The sequence below is a fragment of the Mangifera indica genome, chromosome 13, assembly GCF_011075055.1.
Source record: "Mangifera indica cultivar Alphonso chromosome 13, CATAS_Mindica_2.1, whole genome shotgun sequence".
NCBI classification, from domain to species: Eukaryota; Viridiplantae; Streptophyta; class Magnoliopsida; order Sapindales; family Anacardiaceae; genus Mangifera; species Mangifera indica.
This window is the reverse complement of record NC_058149.1, coordinates 9,958,270-9,976,483: the sequence shown is the minus strand read 5'-3', so window position 1 is coordinate 9,976,483 and position 18,214 is coordinate 9,958,270. Positions and strand designations below refer to the sequence as shown.

Sequence of the window (18,214 nt, the reverse complement as noted above, 5' to 3'; positions counted from 1 at the left end):
TGCAATATAAATACACCTCAAAGTTCTTGGCCATTTCACAAAGAACCTCTTCATTCAATCAAAAAAACCCTCATCTTGTTCCAAGCAAGCATGGCGATCAACACCCAAAGTCATCTTGTGGTCTCCAAAATAGCCATTATTGGAGCTGGTGTAAGTGGTTTAGCTGCGGCTAAACAGCTACGTCACCATGATCCAATAGTGTTTGAAGCCTCGGACTCCATTGGAGGAGTCTGGAAAGGCTGTTCTTACCACTCCACCAAGCTTCAGTCGGCTCGTTCTGATTACGAGTTCACTGATTTTCCTTGGCCTAACAGAAGTAGTCCCGATTTTCCTTCTCATATAGAGGTGCTGGATTACCTCGAATCTTACGCAAAACACTTTGATTTGTTAAAGTGTGTGAGGTTCAATTCAAAAGTGGTGGCTATCCGCTTCATCGCTGCCTCACGAACCGCTGATTTTGATGGAGAATATGACACCCCTTTGCCGGGTCATCCTGTTTGGGAGGTTGCTGTGCAAACTAACAATTCAGATTCCATTCAGGTCGTTATTACTTCTTCTAAATATACTTATAATACTCTTTCAAAGCCTTTTAACATCTTCTTCTGAGTATTATCCTCCAAAAGTTGACGAACATATAATTAAATTTATGTATGTGTAGCTTCATAGATGGGTCTGTATGTATGTGCATGCATGGATATTATATATCTTTGTTTTTAAAGAATAGAGGGGTAAGTAGTGATTGTGATATGAACATAAGGAGAATCATACTTAAAAAATTAGTTATTAAAATTGGAGAATTCAAAACTATATAAATCTTATACTAGAAATCCATAGCCTACAAAAATTGGTTGTGTGAGGCTAATAATGTAATACTGGTGTAACTACTCGCGTTGCACGATTACAACTGAAATACATGGTGATGACTCTAATACTAAATTATATGAATTTTAGGAGAATCATATATCAAAAACTAACTATTGAAATTAAAAGAAAGTTCAAAATCATATAAATCTTATGTTAGAAACTCATATTTTTAAATTTGTCATTCAAGTCTCATATCTTCTTGGGATCTGAATAGACTGATGTGAAGTTTGATTTTTCAGTGGTATGGATTCGAGTTTGTGGTTGTTTGTACGGGGAAGTATGGCGACATACCAAGAATTCCAACTTTCCCAGCGAACAAGGGGCCTGAGAAGTTTGGGGGGGAGGTGTTGCATTGCCTTGATTACTGTAAGCTGGACAAGGAAGCTGCTACTCGGCTGCTTAGGGGCAGAAGGGTTGTTGTTGTTGGCTACAAGAAATCGGGTATTGATTTAGCTTTGGAATGTGCTGAGGCAAACCAAGGTAATTTTCTACATATATCATCAATATTAATTGCATCAAGATCCATGTATGAGTGGTTGTTTTTCCATACATACCATATTATTGTGTTATTGGTTGATGCATGAAAGATACATAAAATAGAAGAAAGGCTGGTAATTTGTGGATGATAGTCAATAACTTCTCCGTTGTCTTCATCAAACACTTAATTATTTGTCTCGAAATAAAATAGTTGATTGATGAAAGAGTCCAGTTCTAATGACTCATCATTTTTTAATATTGTTATATAACATGATACGATAGTATCTAATTGAATAATTTTAAAGAAAAATAAAAAGTAAACAATCATATTATCTAATCAGATGTTATTATCTCAATTTATATAGATAAATTTATATAACTTATTCGTGTATATATATATATATACTTAGTGTGAAGTCTCGCTGTTTTATAAATGATAAACTTAAAGCCACACAAAAAGCAATAAAAATTAACTAGGCAGGCATTGAATTGAATTAATAGCGTGGTCAAGCGTGAAACTAGCAACAATCTGGTACTGTTTTGACTTGTTGACTGCACATGCTCATTTTCAACATTCTGAATTACACAAATTGGAATTCCAAAATTAATGTTTTGACTTTTATACATTGAATGAAGCATGCCTGATTCAATTTCATCATTTATGGAAACGTTTGAAAATCTATTTGCTAGCTTCCTTACTTAGCAAATCGGGCAAAATTGAACCTTCACCTTTATGGAAACGCCTAGAAATCATGAAAATTCAATTCATCTCTTGCAGCTAGAAGCTATGCCTAAAAACTTGAGATTAGGTGATACGTAGTTAATTTTTTCTCTTATTTTAAAATTACTTAATAAGATACTATTATTTCATTTTGGATAAATAAATTTGTAGACTGACTAAGTTGCATATGTTTTAGGAGCGGAAGGACAACCATGCACATTGTTGGTAAGGACAATACACTGGACAGTCCCCCATTACAAAGTTTGGGGTTTGCCCTTCTTTCTCTTCTATTCCACAAGATTTTCTCAGTTTTTCCACACAGCACCCAACCAAACTTTTCTCAGGGCTCTCCTTTGCCTCCTTTTATCTCCAATTGTAAGCTCATGGCATACCTGTAATTATAGTGTATTTTCTCCTTTTTCTTTTGGTTGTGAAATGTTAAACATGTACATGATTCTTGACAGAGGCGTGGAATTTCAAAGTTTATTGAGTCCTACTTGCTTTGGAAGCTTCCTTTGCTCAAATATGGCCTTAAACCGAAGCACCCATTTGAGGAAGACTATGCATCTTGCCAGATGGCTATTATGCCAGAGAATTTCTTCTCCGAGGCCGATAAGGGAAAGATTGTGTTCAAAAGGGCATCAAAATGGTGGTTCTGGGAGGGTGGCATTGAGTTTGAAGACAATACTAAATTGGAGGCCGATGTGGTGATTTTTGCCACCGGTTATGATGGAAAGAAAAAGCTGAAAGCTATTTTACCAGAGCCCTTTTGTAGCTTATTAGAATATCCTTCTGGTATTATGCCCTTATACAGGTAATTCATACTGCATAGACATCTACTTTCTAAACTATTGTTAATGTAGCTAAATCTCTCCAACAAGATAGTAATTAATATGAGCTCAATCTTCTATTGATAGGGGCACCATCCATCCATTGATACCGAACATGGGTTTTGTGGGTTACATTGAAAGTGTGTCAAATCTTCACACTGCTGAGCTAAGGAGCATATGGCTGGCTCGATTGATTGACAGCAAATTCAAGCTCCCTAGTGTGGAGAAGATGCTCGAACAAATATCTAAAGAGATAGAAGTCACAAAGCAGTCCACCAGGTTCTACAAGAGGCATTGTATCTCCACTTTCAGCATCAATCACAGTGATGAAATCTGTCAAGAAATGGGGTGGAATTCTTGGAGGAAAAAGAATTGGTTGCTAGAAGCATTTAGCCCTTATGGCAGTCAGGACTATGCGCTGGAAAAATAGAGCTCTAACAAAATTACTTGTTTAGCAAATCAAAATATTTAAGACAAGGGAGATATACTTAAAAAACCTTTGATAGTTGTCATTTGCCCCGTAGCTGTCTATTGGGCAAATCACACCACCTACGAGTTTTTTTTTTTTTTAATGAAAAGGAATTAAATAAATATTTCATAAGTTTTTGGTGGCTTAATGAAATTATGGTAGGCAAAATGACGCCAAAAGGAATATGTTAGTTGTTATTGTACCAGGGGCTAACGCTTAATGATGGTTATTTGACAGGCCAAAAGACCTACTCTTGTATAAAATATAGTAAAATCCTAAACTTATACTCTTTAATTTTTTAAAATTTAAATACTTATTTATCACCTAATTTCGGTTAAAATTTTATGTTAGAGTCAGAGTAAAACTATTATTTTATCAGTAATATTAAAAAATTAATAATTTTATCTCATTTCTCTCCTCAAGTTTTAAAAATTAATAACTTCACTTTTATCTAAATATTTCCAGTTTTGAAAAATGACTATTCCCCCTCCCCCCACACCTACGTTTTTTTCTTCTCTCCTCTCTTACCACCACTCCGTCATTGACAACTTTCTCTTCTCACCTTCACTATCAGAATCATTCTGCTAGTCGCCTTAGAAGCTTGTGCATCTTTTCATCGAGGAAAAGATGACAAAGAGACTTTCCATCATCTCTTTGTCTCGAAAGATATGGAGACAAATTGTTTCTGTCTTTTTCGAGATAAAGAGATTGACGAAGAGACACCATCCCTTTGTCGTCTCTTCATTGGATGGCCTTCCACTATGACCGATTAATATTAATAGTTCATGGTTCACGATTTAAAGTTTAGAGTTTATGATTTATGGTTTACGATTTTGAGTTTATGATTTACGGTTTAAAGTTCACAATTTATTATTTTGGGGTTATGGTTGTAAGTTTTATGATTCATAGTTTAGGGTTTAAGGATCAAATTTTATGGTTTATGGATTAGGTTTATTGTTTAAGGTTTATGATTTAAGGTTTACAATTTACAATTGACGGCAATACCATCACATCTTCTATTTTGTTTAATCATGCAACATTAAATAAATGAAATATTAAAATTACTTATGGATATACAAAGAAATACTTTAAAAAAAAAAAATCCTTATTAGATAACTTCATTTAACCCCTTCATATATAAAATATTTAAAGCCCTATACAAATAAAATATCCTTTAATCCCATATTAAGTGAAATATCATTTACTCCTTTACAAAGGAAAATTGTATTTCAGTCTAGTTGGCTTAATATTGCCTACTAAGTTGAATCATACTTACCTTATGAAATGTTCAATAGGACTAAATCAACCCAATTTGACTTTTCTTTGACTAAGAACATCCGTTCATGGACGATGAATGCCCGTTTATTGTGAGTTTACGGATAAAGTTTTATCCAAATTCGCCCCTAAGAATCTAGATAAATCATGGATCATATGGATAAGGATCAAGGATGAATGACCATCCTATTACATGAGCAGTTGTTCATCATGTTTTTTATATATAAGAACACGTTTCATAGTTTCAAAAGCTTTTAAAAACCCTAGTCGATGAACTCTCGTTCACTCACACAGATAACTTATTCATATAGCCCTTACAGCCTCTAGTGAACAATTTTAGCCTCTTCGTCATACATGCTTCGTGTAGATACCAAGGGCCAGAAGAGTGTTTATATTGTCACATAAAGACCGAAGGAGTCATCTAATGCATGTTTAAAATTCTCAAACACCCTATAAGTGTTGTTTTCATATTTCATGACAATATAATGTTAAATGTGATCCTCAGTGGGGTTTTTGTGGTTTGGTTGAATTTTTAATTGTTTATTTTGCTACCTCATAGAACTTCAGCAACCCAAAAATCCCAATGCCATTGGCCCTCACTAAAGGTATTGCAATAACCCTCATCACGAAGCTTACTGGTCAAAATCATATTCAAACAGATTTCGGGTACATGTCATATATCCATAAGTATCAACTGTGTTCCAATTCTAGCTTCCAAGCAAACATCTCCTATATCAACAACATGTTTAGGACATCATTACCCATGCTCAACATGTCAAAGTCATCAGAAATATAAAATGTGAATAACTGCTTCCAAAATGTAACATGAAGAGAAACATCATTGTCTCTCACCCAAGTAGTCTCATAGGAAGCAACATTGATCACATTCTCATCATAAACAACAATGAGATCATTAGACCCAATAGTAACAATGTGGTCATTATTCTCTGCATTCTTCTTTTCTTGCCTATCATTACCTTTTTTGCTTTTGTTCTCTCTTTTCCTCTAGTAGCAAAATTACTTGATATGACCTTTTTTGCCACAATGATGACGCTTAAGATTCTTATATTTTGATCTTAACTAAGATTCTTATATTTTGATCTTAACTCTAGAAGTCTTATCTCTCTGTTTATTTCTACTTTTGTTTTTAGAAATCAAAATATTTGACTATAATGATAAACTTTGAGACTTTCTTTTCACCTCCTCATTTAAAATAGCACCCTTGACAAGTTCCATAGAAACAACCCTATTTGGAGTTGAATTAGTAAGCGAGACACAAAAAGCATCTCAAGTATCCAATAGAGCCATAAGTAGCCACAACCCAAGAACTTCATTATCAAACTTAAAATTCATGTCAAACAATTGATCAACAATCCCTTAAAACTCATCTAAGTAATATGTCATAGAGGTTTCTTCACTATATTTCAATTGCATCATTTTCTTAAGTAAGAACAATTTGTTGTTACCCAATTGAGGCATGCAACGATTCAAGTTTACTTCACAAAGAGTGAACATGTGTCTCATTGCAAATATGGTTATAAACATTATCATCAACAAATTGCCTAATGAAATTACACACTTGTTGATCTTCGAATGCCCACTCTTCATCACTTTTAGACTTAGGCTTCTCATAAGCAAATACCGAAAGATGCAATATTTTCACAAACAAAATATCATTCATTTTATTCTTTCATATATGATAAATGGTGTCATTCAAACAAATTATCTTGTTTAAGTTCAACTTCATCATTCAATTAAATTAATCAATCACAATAACAACTAAAACTTTGATACCACTTGTTAGAGAGACCAAGCAAACTAGCAAGACCAAAACCAAACTCTCCCCCTCTTGATTGATCTATGTGCTAACAAACAATCAACTAAAATATGATTTTTTTATATCAAACAATCAAAATAAGTATGATAGAAAAGAACACCACAATTTAATGTGAAAACCTCTTTGATGTGATGAGTAAAATCACAAGGCATCACCTCTAAAAAACCAATCCACTATATACAAAATAATGACACACAATTTTTAGCCTACAGTTGGGTATACATCCTCCAAAGCAATAAAACACAACAATAACATAACTGCAAAATATAAAGAATATCATAATAAAATTCGCAACCCTATATCTTATATTATGAGCATCAAAAACACATCTCCACCATCCACAATATAACACCAAATGTGACTAAAATTTTATCAAAGTTTGAAAGTAATCGAATAGTAGACAAAGGAGAAAAAAATGTTTTTCTAAGAGTTGTATAAATAGAACTGCAACATACAATCAGTTGCATTTCAACACTAATAGCAGATTACTTGAGAAACAAAATAAGATTTCTACTATACAGAATAAAGAATAATGAGTTTTCTACTAGCAGTCCAAAAATTAGAGTGACTAACTGTGAAATTGAGAAAACACGAAAATCTCTCACAAATGTTCACAGATAATCTAAGCACAACGTTTTTTCTTTTAATATTTTCTTTTGTGTTCTGACTTCTTGTGTGTTTTATATATGTTATTTTGCTATACTAAACTTTATTTTGCCCTAACTAATAAAGATAATGAGTTAGACTTTTCACATAAAACAAATTTGGATTTCTCTACAGAGGAAGAGACCCAAAAGCCTAACAAAGCATGGATGCTAGATTCAATTGGTAAATTGTTTGATCAATAAGGTAGGTGTTAATTTAATCATTATTCTCTCGTATCCAAACTAGTTGTATTGTAAGTATAAGGTCCTGTTAAATTTTAGACTTAAATTTATATTCATTTACCCTACCAGTGTAAGGGTGTACACAATCTGATTTAGTATGGTTTAAGGATTTTTTCAAACCAAATTAAAAAAATGGTTTGGAGCCTTTTTAGGTTTCAAATCAAATCAAACGAAAAAAATACGGTTTGGGTTATAATTTTAACCTATTAAAAATTATCTATTTCTAAATATTTCCCACTTAATAAATAATATTAAATTATAGTTATTTAAGATATGAAATAAACATGTAAAATGGATATAAAATACATATACAATAAACATGTAAAAAAAATAACAAGATAAATACAAATAATAAGTTATGGAAACGCTTAATTTGTTGCATTATATTTAATTCTTTTTAAGTGTAATTATTGTTTTTTTTAACTATTGAAAGACATATTAAAACTTCAAAAATTTCAAGAACACCCTTAAACGTTTTTTTTTTTTTGAATTTTCAAAAACCCCTTGAAAAGAATCATGGACCCCCCCTAAATTTTTTTATAATTACCAAAACACCTCTAAATATGCGATTATACATAATTGATACCTCCATATATATTCGTACTTGTAAATTTTTTATATATTTTTTATTAAAATTAATTTAAATTCCGAACACAAAAAATTATTTAATAAAATTTTAGGAACAAAGTGTTTATTAATTTAATAGTTTTTTTTTTGTCTTTTCCTCAATTTTTTAATAAATTTAAATATGAGTAAGAAAATGTTTTTTTTCAAACATAAAATATGAGAATATACCGTTGCATTAAATCTTGGTTGAGAATAGTTATTTGGCCTATATATATTATTAAAAATATAGTTTACGATTTGATTTGATTTAAAAACCATTCAAACCCTAACCCAAATCATGAACTATTTTTTCAAAATTTATAAATCTAAAACAAACTATTTTGTAAACCAAATCAAATCAAATTATAATTTTTAAATAATTTAATCTAATTTTATGATTTAAACATACTCTTATTCCACTTTCTAAGCAATAAATCACTAGAAAAGTTGATGTCCCCCGGGCTGTCACAGGCCAAACCAAACTAAACAAAATAATACTAGTAAATTCACTCACACATGTACTCAAATATGGACTACGTAACCTACCCACCTTAATGCTCTTTTCATTTCATTTTCATGAAAAACATTTCAAGTGGAATGAATCACTTTCGTTTTCATTCGTTGCCTAATTAGGCTAACCCCCACTCATAATTTCTCAATTTATTAGGCAGACCAGCGACACCATTCCTTTTACCTAATTTAAACAAAATTACAGGTGGTCCTATTTATTTTGAGCTCCCTTTTCTCAAAGGAATATTCTACAACCGAAAGTTACACGTATAGTTATCAATATAATTTAGGTATAAAATGATACATACCATAAAATTTATTAAATTAATATGATATAATAAACATATCATAGAATAAATATTATGATTCAATACATTTTTTAAATAAAATAATAATATAGTAAAAGTATATATAAAATTTTTTAAAGATATTTATGATATTTTTTAGAATAATAATAAATTAATTAGGTTACTTTATTATTTTTTTAAATTATATTATAAAATATTTGATATATAACAAATAAAATTAGATTTGCAAGATCATTTTCACGCAATACCATTCCTACCAGGGTGAGTCAACAGTAAAGTAAAAAATCAACAATAAATGTGACAAATTGTCAATGATATTGACATGTTAGCCAGTGGATTTTTTATAAAAACTTTGTATTTGTTAAATAACATATATTAAATTATGAATTTAATTCGTGAATTCATAATTTTTTAATATTTAATATAAGGTAAATTCATGGGTTGGTTTGAATTGAATAATGAAATTGTCAACTCATACTGTTGTTAAAATCTCCTATAGTCTGACTAGTCCTCTCTCCATTATTCTTTCTCTGCAATTAATATTCAATTTCATAGTCTCGACAAGGCAGTGGTAGAAGGGGTTGTTGGGTTCAAATTCTAACTTGAGTAAAAAAGTTCATCAATATTTAATATTTAATCTGTTGATTTAATGAGGCCCAACGATTCACATTGCAAGAAAGAAAAATTATCAAAAGTGTTAATGTGAATCAACTTATTCAGAAAATTAAGCTTCAGCAACGAAAATGGTCGCTGCATGGAGCTGAATTGGTAGCAGTTAAGTGTAAAAATGGAGACTTTGATTTCACAAGAAACGTGTAATTCTCAATCTTCAAATTCCACGTTCAAATGGTGTAAACTTTGTCATGAAGCATGTGTATTGTGTATTTCCCATGACCTTCTTAATGTTTTCTTGGATATTTCATAACTCTTTTTTTCTTCTACATATTCTTTACTCAATTTTTTTTTTTTTTAAATTTTTTGAATATGAGGAATATTAATCATGGTTCAGTTTAATAAAACCCGAATAAAAATATAACTTAACAAGTATTTTTTTTTTCCTATATGTGTTTATTTTAAATATATAAATATATATATACTTATATATATTATCACATTATCAATTAATTTTGAATTAAAAATAAAATAATATTTAATTATGTGACATGTAATATAATTGAATATTACATGTAACATGTAATATAGCCAGCCCTCTCTCCTTCTTTATCTTCAAATACGTATAAAATATTACATGTAACATATATGAACATTATCTTAAGAGGTAGTTTGAGTGACAAAAGAAAAATTTTTATATATAAAATAATATAAGGTTAAGTTTTATCTGACGATATATCAAGATTAAACTCTTAATTTATTTGATTCTGTGATTATGAGATTGATTATTGGATTTAAAATTTATCTTATTTAATGTGATTGATTCCCATTATTAATTCTCAATGCAAAATAATTCTGAATTCTTCATTTAAAACTAGAGAGAAATCATTAAAGCCTCTTCTGCCATAGAAGGTGAGAGCAAAACGGATGGCACCAAAATGGAGATGGAGACTGAATCCATTAAATAGACGTACGTGTCCACAATATACACGTGTGATAATATACATTAACACATTTTGAATATGACGAAAGTGATGCCAAATTATAAATTCTGCTTCAGTCAAACTGCCATCGGAAGGCGTCATCACTCATAAAAAAGTCAATGACCTCTCTCAAGTTTGGCCCTAGCAAGATCCTGGTGGACTACTTCAAAGAACCAAAACCATGTCAGCACCTTTACAGTAGGCCAGAAGACTTGTTCACACCCATGTTTTGATATAACCCTAAACTCTTACACTTCCATTTTCAAAAATTTAAATATTCACTTATAAGGTAATTTTTATTAAAAATATTAATTAGAGTTAAGAGTAAAATCATTATTTAATAAAAAAATTTATAAAATTAAAGTTTTATCACATTTTCCCTCTTAAATTTAAAAACTATTATTCCCCCCCCCCCCCCCCCCCCCTTCCACTTAAGGTTTGAAAAATAAACAATTTTCTCTTAGGGTTTGTTGTTTTGCCTCGTTGCTACTCCTTCGATGACTGGAGCAGGCCAACCACTATATCGACACTCCTTCTATTCTGTTTCTTCTTCGAGCTGATAAATAGTCGACCCATATCTAATTGACCGACGATTCATCATCATCTGAAAGAGGGAGGAGTGCCAATATGGTAGTTGGCTAGCTCCGATCAATGGAGGACCAGTAGCAAGACAAAACAACAAACCCTCAGGTGGAAATGTTTATTTTTCAACCTTAGGTGGGGGAAATGATAGTTTTTCAACCTAGGAGGAAAAATAAATAAAACTTTAATTTTATAAAATTTTTTATTAATTAATGATTTTATCTTTAACTCTAACTGATATTTTTAATATAAATTGACTTATGGGTGAGTGTTTAGGTTTTTAAAAATTGTAGAGTGGGACTTGGATTACATCAAACCTTGGGTGGAAACAAGTCTTTTGGCCTTTATAATATTACATGAAATAAAAAGCCATTTACTTTCAAATTACACATGTTTTAGACATGAAACCCCGAAATTACTTTCTATTGCTTTTGTTAAATTTAACCTTTAATTAAGGCTTGATCATGCAGTGGATTGATCCAACTGGTTTTGCGGAGGAAATGATCAAGAAAATTCAAGCATAATTGTTAGAATTAATAACCAAATCTCATGAAAGATAAGTGAAAATTTCCTGTAGCATTGACTTCAAATATTATATTTATATATAATATAAGATTAAGAGGTAATCAGTCTAATTAAGCTGCCTGCTTTTCCTGGAAGAAATATAACATGGCATGGCGGCCATGGTAACTTCATAGATCGTATGCATACAGTTTCCAAGATACAAAGAAAGTTAATATTTCTCATTACAGCATTAATATATATATATATATATATATATATATATATATATATATATATATATATATATATATATATATATATATATATATATATATATATATATTTAAGTATATAATTAAATATATAATAATGTATCATTATATAATAAGATATATTATAATGTATTATTAATTTATAATTATTTAATGTAAAAATAATATATTATCTGTATATTATATACTTAAAATTGTTTATATATAACTTTATTATTATAGTTAATAAGAAAGTTCTACCCAAAAACGAAGCAATTTCACTCTAATAAACATATAAATAATCAAGGGAAGAATGGTCATCCTTTCCTCTCTTTCTCCATCAATCTTTCCAAGTCCATTCACGTGCTTTTAGGAAAACCCCATCTAATGCATTATTAATACACCTCAAAGTTGCTGGCCATTTCACAAAGAACCTCTTCATTTAAACAAACAAAACCCTATCTTATTCCAAGCAAGCATGGCGATCAACACCCAAAGTAATCTTGTGGTCTCCAAAATAGCCATTATTGGCGCTGGTGTAAGTGGTTTAGCTGCGGCTAAACAGCTACGTCACCATGATCCGATAGTGTTTGAAGCCACGGACTCCATTGGAGGAGTCTGGAAAGGCTGTTCTTACCACTCCACCAAGCTTCAGTCGGCTCGTTCTGATTACGAGTTCACTGATTTTCCTTGGCCTAACAGAAGTAGTCCTGATTTTCCTTCTCATATAGAGGTGCTGGATTACCTCGAATCTTACGCAAAACACTTTGATTTGTTAAAGTGTGTGAGGTTCAATTCAAAAGTGGTGGCTATCCGCTTCATCGCTGCCTCACGAACCGCTGATTTTGATGGAGAATATGACACCCCTTTGCCGGATCATCCTGTTTGGGAGGTTGCTGTGCAAACTAACAATTCAGATTCCATTCAGGTCGTTATTACTTCTTCTAAATATACTTATAATACTCTTTCAAAGCCTTTTAACATCTTCTGATGAGTATTATCCTCCAAAAGTTGACGAGCATATAATTAAATTTATTTATGTGTAGCTTCATAGATGGGTCTGTATATATGTGCATGCATCGATGTTATATATCTTTGTTTTTAAAGAATAGAAGGGTAGTGATTGTGATTTGAATATAAATAGAGTCACACTTCAAAACCTAACTATTAAAATTGGAGAATTCAAAACTATATAAATCTTATTCTAAAAATCCATAACCCACAGGGATTGGTTGTGTGAGGCTAATAATGCAATATTAGTGTTACCACTCATGTTGCACGATTGCAAATGAAATACATGGTAATGACTCTAATACTAAATTATATGAATTTTAGGAGAATCATATATCAAAAATTAACTATTGAGATTAAAAGAAAGTTCAAAATCATATAAATCTTATACTAGAAACTCATATTTTTTAATTTGTCATTCAAGTCTCATACCTTCTTGGGATCCTAATAGACTGATGTGAAGTTTGATTTTTCAGTGGTACGGATTCGAGTTTGTGGTTGTTTGTCCGGGGAAGTATGGCGACATACCAAGAATTCCAACTTTCCCAGAGAACATAGGGCCTGAGAAATTTGAGGGGGAGGTGTTGCATTGCCTTGATTACTGTAAGCTGGACAAGGAAGCTGCTACTCAGCTGCTCAGGGGCAGAAGGGTTGTTGTTGTTGGCTACAAGAAATCGGCTATAGATTTAGCTTTGGAATGTGCTGAGGCAAATCAAGGTAATTTTCTACATATATCTATCATATATCATCAATTTTAATTCCATCAAGGCCCATGTATGAGTGGTTGTTTTTCCATATATACATATTATGGTGTTATTGGTTTATGCATGACAGATATATAAATAGAATTGTGAGAAAGGTTGGTAATTTATGGATGATAGTCAATAACTTCTCCAATTAATTATAGAATCTCTTCTTGCTCCTTTTATCTCTTAATTTATATTTTGCATTTCAACTTCATTTCTTCAACAAACACTTTGTAATTTGCCTCGGAATAAAGTAGTTGATTGATGAAAAGGTCGAATTCTAATGGCTTATCTTTTTTCTAATACTAGACCAAGTGTAGCTTATGGCAAAAAGTAATACTATGTTTATAAATATATTATATAGACTTATTTATATCATATAACGTGATATTAAATAATTTTAAAATAAAAAAATAAATAATTATATCACTCAATTAAAATTTATCATCTTAGTTTATCTAGATAAATTTATATAATTTATTTATATGCATATATTTATGCTATAGAAAAAAAATTAGATAAACTAGTGTGAAGTCTAAATGTTTTATAAATTATAAAGTTTCATGTTGTAAGATAGGAATTTTCAATTCAATCTTGAGCACCTACAAACTATGTGTATAACTTTTGATTTGATGAAGTGATTATTTTTTTATTTCAAAATTATTTAATCAGTTATTATTATACCATTTTGTATAAATAATTTTATATATATTACATGAAACATAAACCGATTAAGTTGCACATGTTTTAGGAGCGGACGGACAACCATGCACGGTGTTGGTAAGGACAATACACTGGACAGTCCCCCATTACATGGTTTGGAGTTTGCCCTTCTTTCTCTTCTATTCCACGAGATTTTCTCAGTTTTTCCACAGAGCACCCAACCAAACTTTTCTCAGGACTCTACTTTGCCTCCTTTTATCTCCAATTGTAAGCTCATGGCATTCCTTAAATTACACTGTATTTTCTCCTTTTTTTGGTTGTGAAATGCTAAACATATTAGCGTATCATTATACATGATTCTTGACACAGAGGCGTGGAGTTTCAAAGTTTATTGAGTCCTACTTGCTTTGGAAGCTTCCTTTGCTCAAATATGGACTTAAACCGGATCACCCATTTGAGGAAGACTATGCTTCTTGCCAGATGGCTATCATGCCTGAAAATTTCTTCTCTGAGGCTGATAAGGGAAAAATTGTGTTCAAAAGGACATCAAAATGGTGGTTTTGGGAGGGTGGCATTGAGTTTGAAGACAATACTAAATTGGAGGCCGATGTGGTGATTTTTGCCACTGGTTATGATGGAAAGAAAAAGCTGAAAGCTATTTTACCAGAGCCCTTTTGTAGCTTATTAGAATATCCTTCTGGTATTATACCCTTATACAGGTAATTCATACTGCATAAACATCTACTTTCTAAACTATTGTTGATGTCGCTAAATCTCTCAAACAAGAAAGTTATTAATATGAGCTCAATCTTCTATTAATAGGGGCACCATCCATCCATTGATACCGAACATGGGTTTTGTGGGTTACATTGAAAGTGTGTCAAATCTTCACACTGCTGAACTAAGGAGCATATGGCTGGCTCGATTGATTGACAGCAAATTCAAGCTCCCCAGTGTGGAGAAGATGTTTGAACAAATATCTAAAGAGATGGAAGTCACAAAGCAGTCCACCAGGTTCTACAAGAGGCACTGTATCTCCACTTTCAGCATCAATCACAGTGATGAAATCTGTCAAGAAATGGGGTGGAATCCTTGGAGGAAGAAGAATTGGTTTTCAGAAGCATTTAGCCCTTATGGCAGTCAGGACTATGTGCTGGAAAAATAGAGCTCTAACAAAATTATTCATTTAGCACATCAAAATATTTAAGGAAAGGGAGAAAATTCTACGCATATCTGGATATAATCTGGATATAAAGTTTATGCATCTCTGTTCTTATTCTAATTTTGTCCAAACCAGCTCAGTCAAAACTTTAGTTAGCATTTACTTTGAGAAATTCATAAACTGAAGTAGCCATGTGCAGCAAATGTTGATTTTCTTCACCAAAAACAAAACATTTTAATTTCTCATAAATGTCGGGGAAATTGACTTCCTCGAGAAATTGAGGGTTCGGACCCATTTCTTTACAGCTAAGGTAATTACAGATACTTATCTAACTCCAAGAGAAAAATATATAAGGGATAACAAGAAGAAAAACAAGAGTTCCGAATTTAGAATTTCAAAGGCTTTGAAGAAGCTTCAAGGTCTCATCAATGTGCTTTTCAGGTTGGAACTGGTTGTTGTAGATGAGTTGAACCACCCCATTCTTGTCTAGAACGTAAGTCTGTCTCCCAGGCAATGCTCCAAACAGATCTGCAGGCACTCCCCAGTCTTTTCTCACCTTGTTGCCCTCGTCGCTCAGCAAGGTAAAAGGAAGTCTGTATTTCTTTGCAAATTCCTACATCCAAGCAACTACTGGTCAGCTTCAAGCATGATTGAAAATACAAACTATAAACGATTGTGAAACAAATTTGATCATGGATGAATATGTCAGAGGTCCAAGATTCATTCCTCTTGTTTTCTGTTCCTATTACATTTTTTGGCAAATGGGAACACGAAAGAAAAGAATTTGTGAGAGATGTACATATATAGCTAGAATGCCAGTAAAATTTCAGAATACAACAAGCTAGTATTGTCGAACTTCAATATGACATTTTCAGATTTCCAAAATTTATTATATAAGGCAATCTGACCATGTATAGATGGCCAAATTTTGAGCCCCCCGTATAACTCTGATGTGACTAAGGATCTTTGAAAAACCTCCATTTATTATCTGCAATCGTTCTTAAAGATGGAAGTTTTATTCAAAATCTTTGTGAAAAAGGTTGGTTACATATCTTATCAGTGGAAAATAATAGTAAAAAAGAAACATGCTCCATTCAAAGCAAATGTTTCTAGTGTCAAACCCCGATTGCACTCCACCTAAGGATATTTAAAACAACTTGCCTAAATCCAAAAGTGTGATAAGGTTCAATGATTAAATTGGTTCACTTAATTAACTAAAGAGGAAAGGTTACATTAAATTACTGGATTATTAATTTGTATAGGTAATTTACCTATCATACTACAGGGATTTTAAGGATTTAGACCGTTTCACCCGAGAAATTTATTTGAAACTATCAAAAAAACTAGCTCACCTAGCAGGCCAATTGAAATGACTTTATATAGAAGTCATTCAAAATGGGAAGGATTTTTACACAAGCTGAAATTTTATAGTGTGGATGATAAAAAGATTGAACCCTTCAATCCTGAAGCTGTTTCATATAAAATTAACTTTGTTACCTTGTGTGATGACGGATCATCACCACTTATCCCAACAACCTGAGCTCCTGCTTTCTTAAATTTCTCATACGAATCCCTAAAAGCACATGCCTGCAAAAGGATCACATTGTTTTAGCTTCTGAACTCTTTCAAGATCTCACATGTGGTTGATGTTTTGATCATATGCATTTTTTCCACAACAATTTAATTGCTATATATGCCAAGAAATCAGACACTCTACTACTGCCTACAAACGCTGAGTAAAACTATTCTAAAAGTAGGGATGAATCTAAAGAGTTTTGCAGGTTTTCAAGCATAAAGAGGCAGCCATTTACAAGAAAACACTACTGAGTAAGTGATAAGAGCACAATTTAATAGGGCAAAAATATTTATCAGTGTTCTTCAGTAACGAAACTATATATATGCTGATAATTACTTGATATAAATTATAAACCCACAGTAAGCAGAGTGGCAGAATAAAGAATACATATTTTCAATTCTCTTCATAACACCCTATCTACATTGCCCATGAATAAAAACCCAGAAGCAGCATAAAAACATGTAAAGAATTTAACAGGTTAAATAATTTATTATTATTTATTATGATTATTTTCAAAACCTGTTTGGTGCAGCCGGGGGTCTCATCAGCAGGGTAAAAGTAGACAACCACAGGCTTCCCCTTAAATTTGGAAAGGCTCACATTCTTCCCATCCTGATCTTTCAATGTGAATGCAGGTGGCACCTGACCTTTGTTAACCTTTTGCAGAAAAATCCAATATTCACATTCAGAATACAAAAGCAAGACAGTAGACGACATTAGTAAAAGTGGTGGAGCAATCAGCAATGTACCTTAGCAGAAATGGAAGTCTTGAGTGAAGTGGAAGATGGGATTGACAAACTGGAAGAATAAGAGAGAGTGAGTCCATAGAATTGAGATTGTGATGACTTTGAGAGAATTGAGAAGCTTGAAGAAGATGGGGTTTTAATAGTTTGAATGGGAAGTGAAGATGGGAGAGAGAGGTTTTGAAAAGTGAGGGAAGCCATTAGAGAGAAAGAGAATTGGTTGAAGTGGGTTGAAATATGTTTGATGAGATTGAGTTAGAACTGAAAGTAGATTGGTTAGTTTAGTCTGAGGAAGATAAGGAAGAGAGGCGATGGTGCTCCTTCAAGAAAGGGATAGCCTGGCTTGTGCGTGGACAATTGCTGACCGCAGCATCTTCTCCTATATTACAAACGCAGCAAATTCCAATTGTAAGTAAGATTTCGAAAAACATAGGAATTACGATAAATTAAGAGTATTTATTTTAAATATATAAATATATATATTTACAAATATTTTTATATAATTAATTGATTTTAAATTATAAATAAAATAATATTTAATTATATAATAATATATATAAATATAAATATATTTATATATTTAAAATAGATATATAT

General features: G+C 31.8%; 3 protein-coding genes across 4 annotated transcripts; 2 read left to right on the top strand and 1 right to left on the bottom strand.

Moving 5' to 3' along the window:
- The first annotated feature begins 55 nt into the window (after positions 1 to 55).
- On the top strand, positions 56 to 3,483 carry LOC123195289 (probable flavin-containing monooxygenase 1). Its single transcript, XM_044608957.1, has 5 exons — positions 56 to 540; positions 1,104 to 1,344; positions 2,259 to 2,437; positions 2,527 to 2,876; positions 2,980 to 3,483. Exons 1-5 carry the CDS (start codon positions 91 to 93, stop codon positions 3,320 to 3,322), a joined length of 1,563 nt encoding a protein of 520 aa, XP_044464892.1. The 5' UTR covers positions 56 to 90; the 3' UTR covers positions 3,323 to 3,483.
- Positions 3,484 to 12,194: 8,711 nt separating this feature from the next.
- On the top strand, positions 12,195 to 15,312 carry LOC123194169 (probable flavin-containing monooxygenase 1). Its single transcript, XM_044607329.1, has 5 exons — positions 12,195 to 12,644; positions 13,204 to 13,444; positions 14,225 to 14,289; positions 14,506 to 14,855; positions 14,959 to 15,312. The coding sequence occupies exons 1-5, from the start codon at positions 12,195 to 12,197 to the stop codon at positions 15,299 to 15,301; spliced, it is 1,449 nt and encodes a 482-aa protein (XP_044463264.1). The 3' UTR covers positions 15,302 to 15,312.
- Positions 15,313 to 15,492: 180 nt separating this feature from the next.
- Positions 15,493 to 17,998, bottom strand: LOC123194261 (peroxiredoxin Q, chloroplastic-like). 2 transcript variants are annotated; one of them, XM_044607417.1, is made up of 4 exons: positions 17,624 to 17,990; positions 17,394 to 17,531; positions 16,796 to 16,885; positions 15,493 to 15,911 (listed from the first exon to the last, which is right to left on the bottom strand). In XM_044607417.1, exons 1-4 carry the CDS (start codon positions 17,816 to 17,818, stop codon positions 15,693 to 15,695), a joined length of 642 nt encoding a protein of 213 aa, XP_044463352.1. In that variant the 5' UTR covers positions 17,819 to 17,990; the 3' UTR covers positions 15,493 to 15,692. The 2 variants fall into 2 exon arrangements, with proteins under 2 accessions (XP_044463352.1, XP_044463353.1); XM_044607418.1 differs by lacking the exon at positions 16,796 to 16,885 and having other exon boundaries at positions 17,624 to 17,998.
- Positions 17,999 to 18,214: the final 216 nt, after the last annotated feature.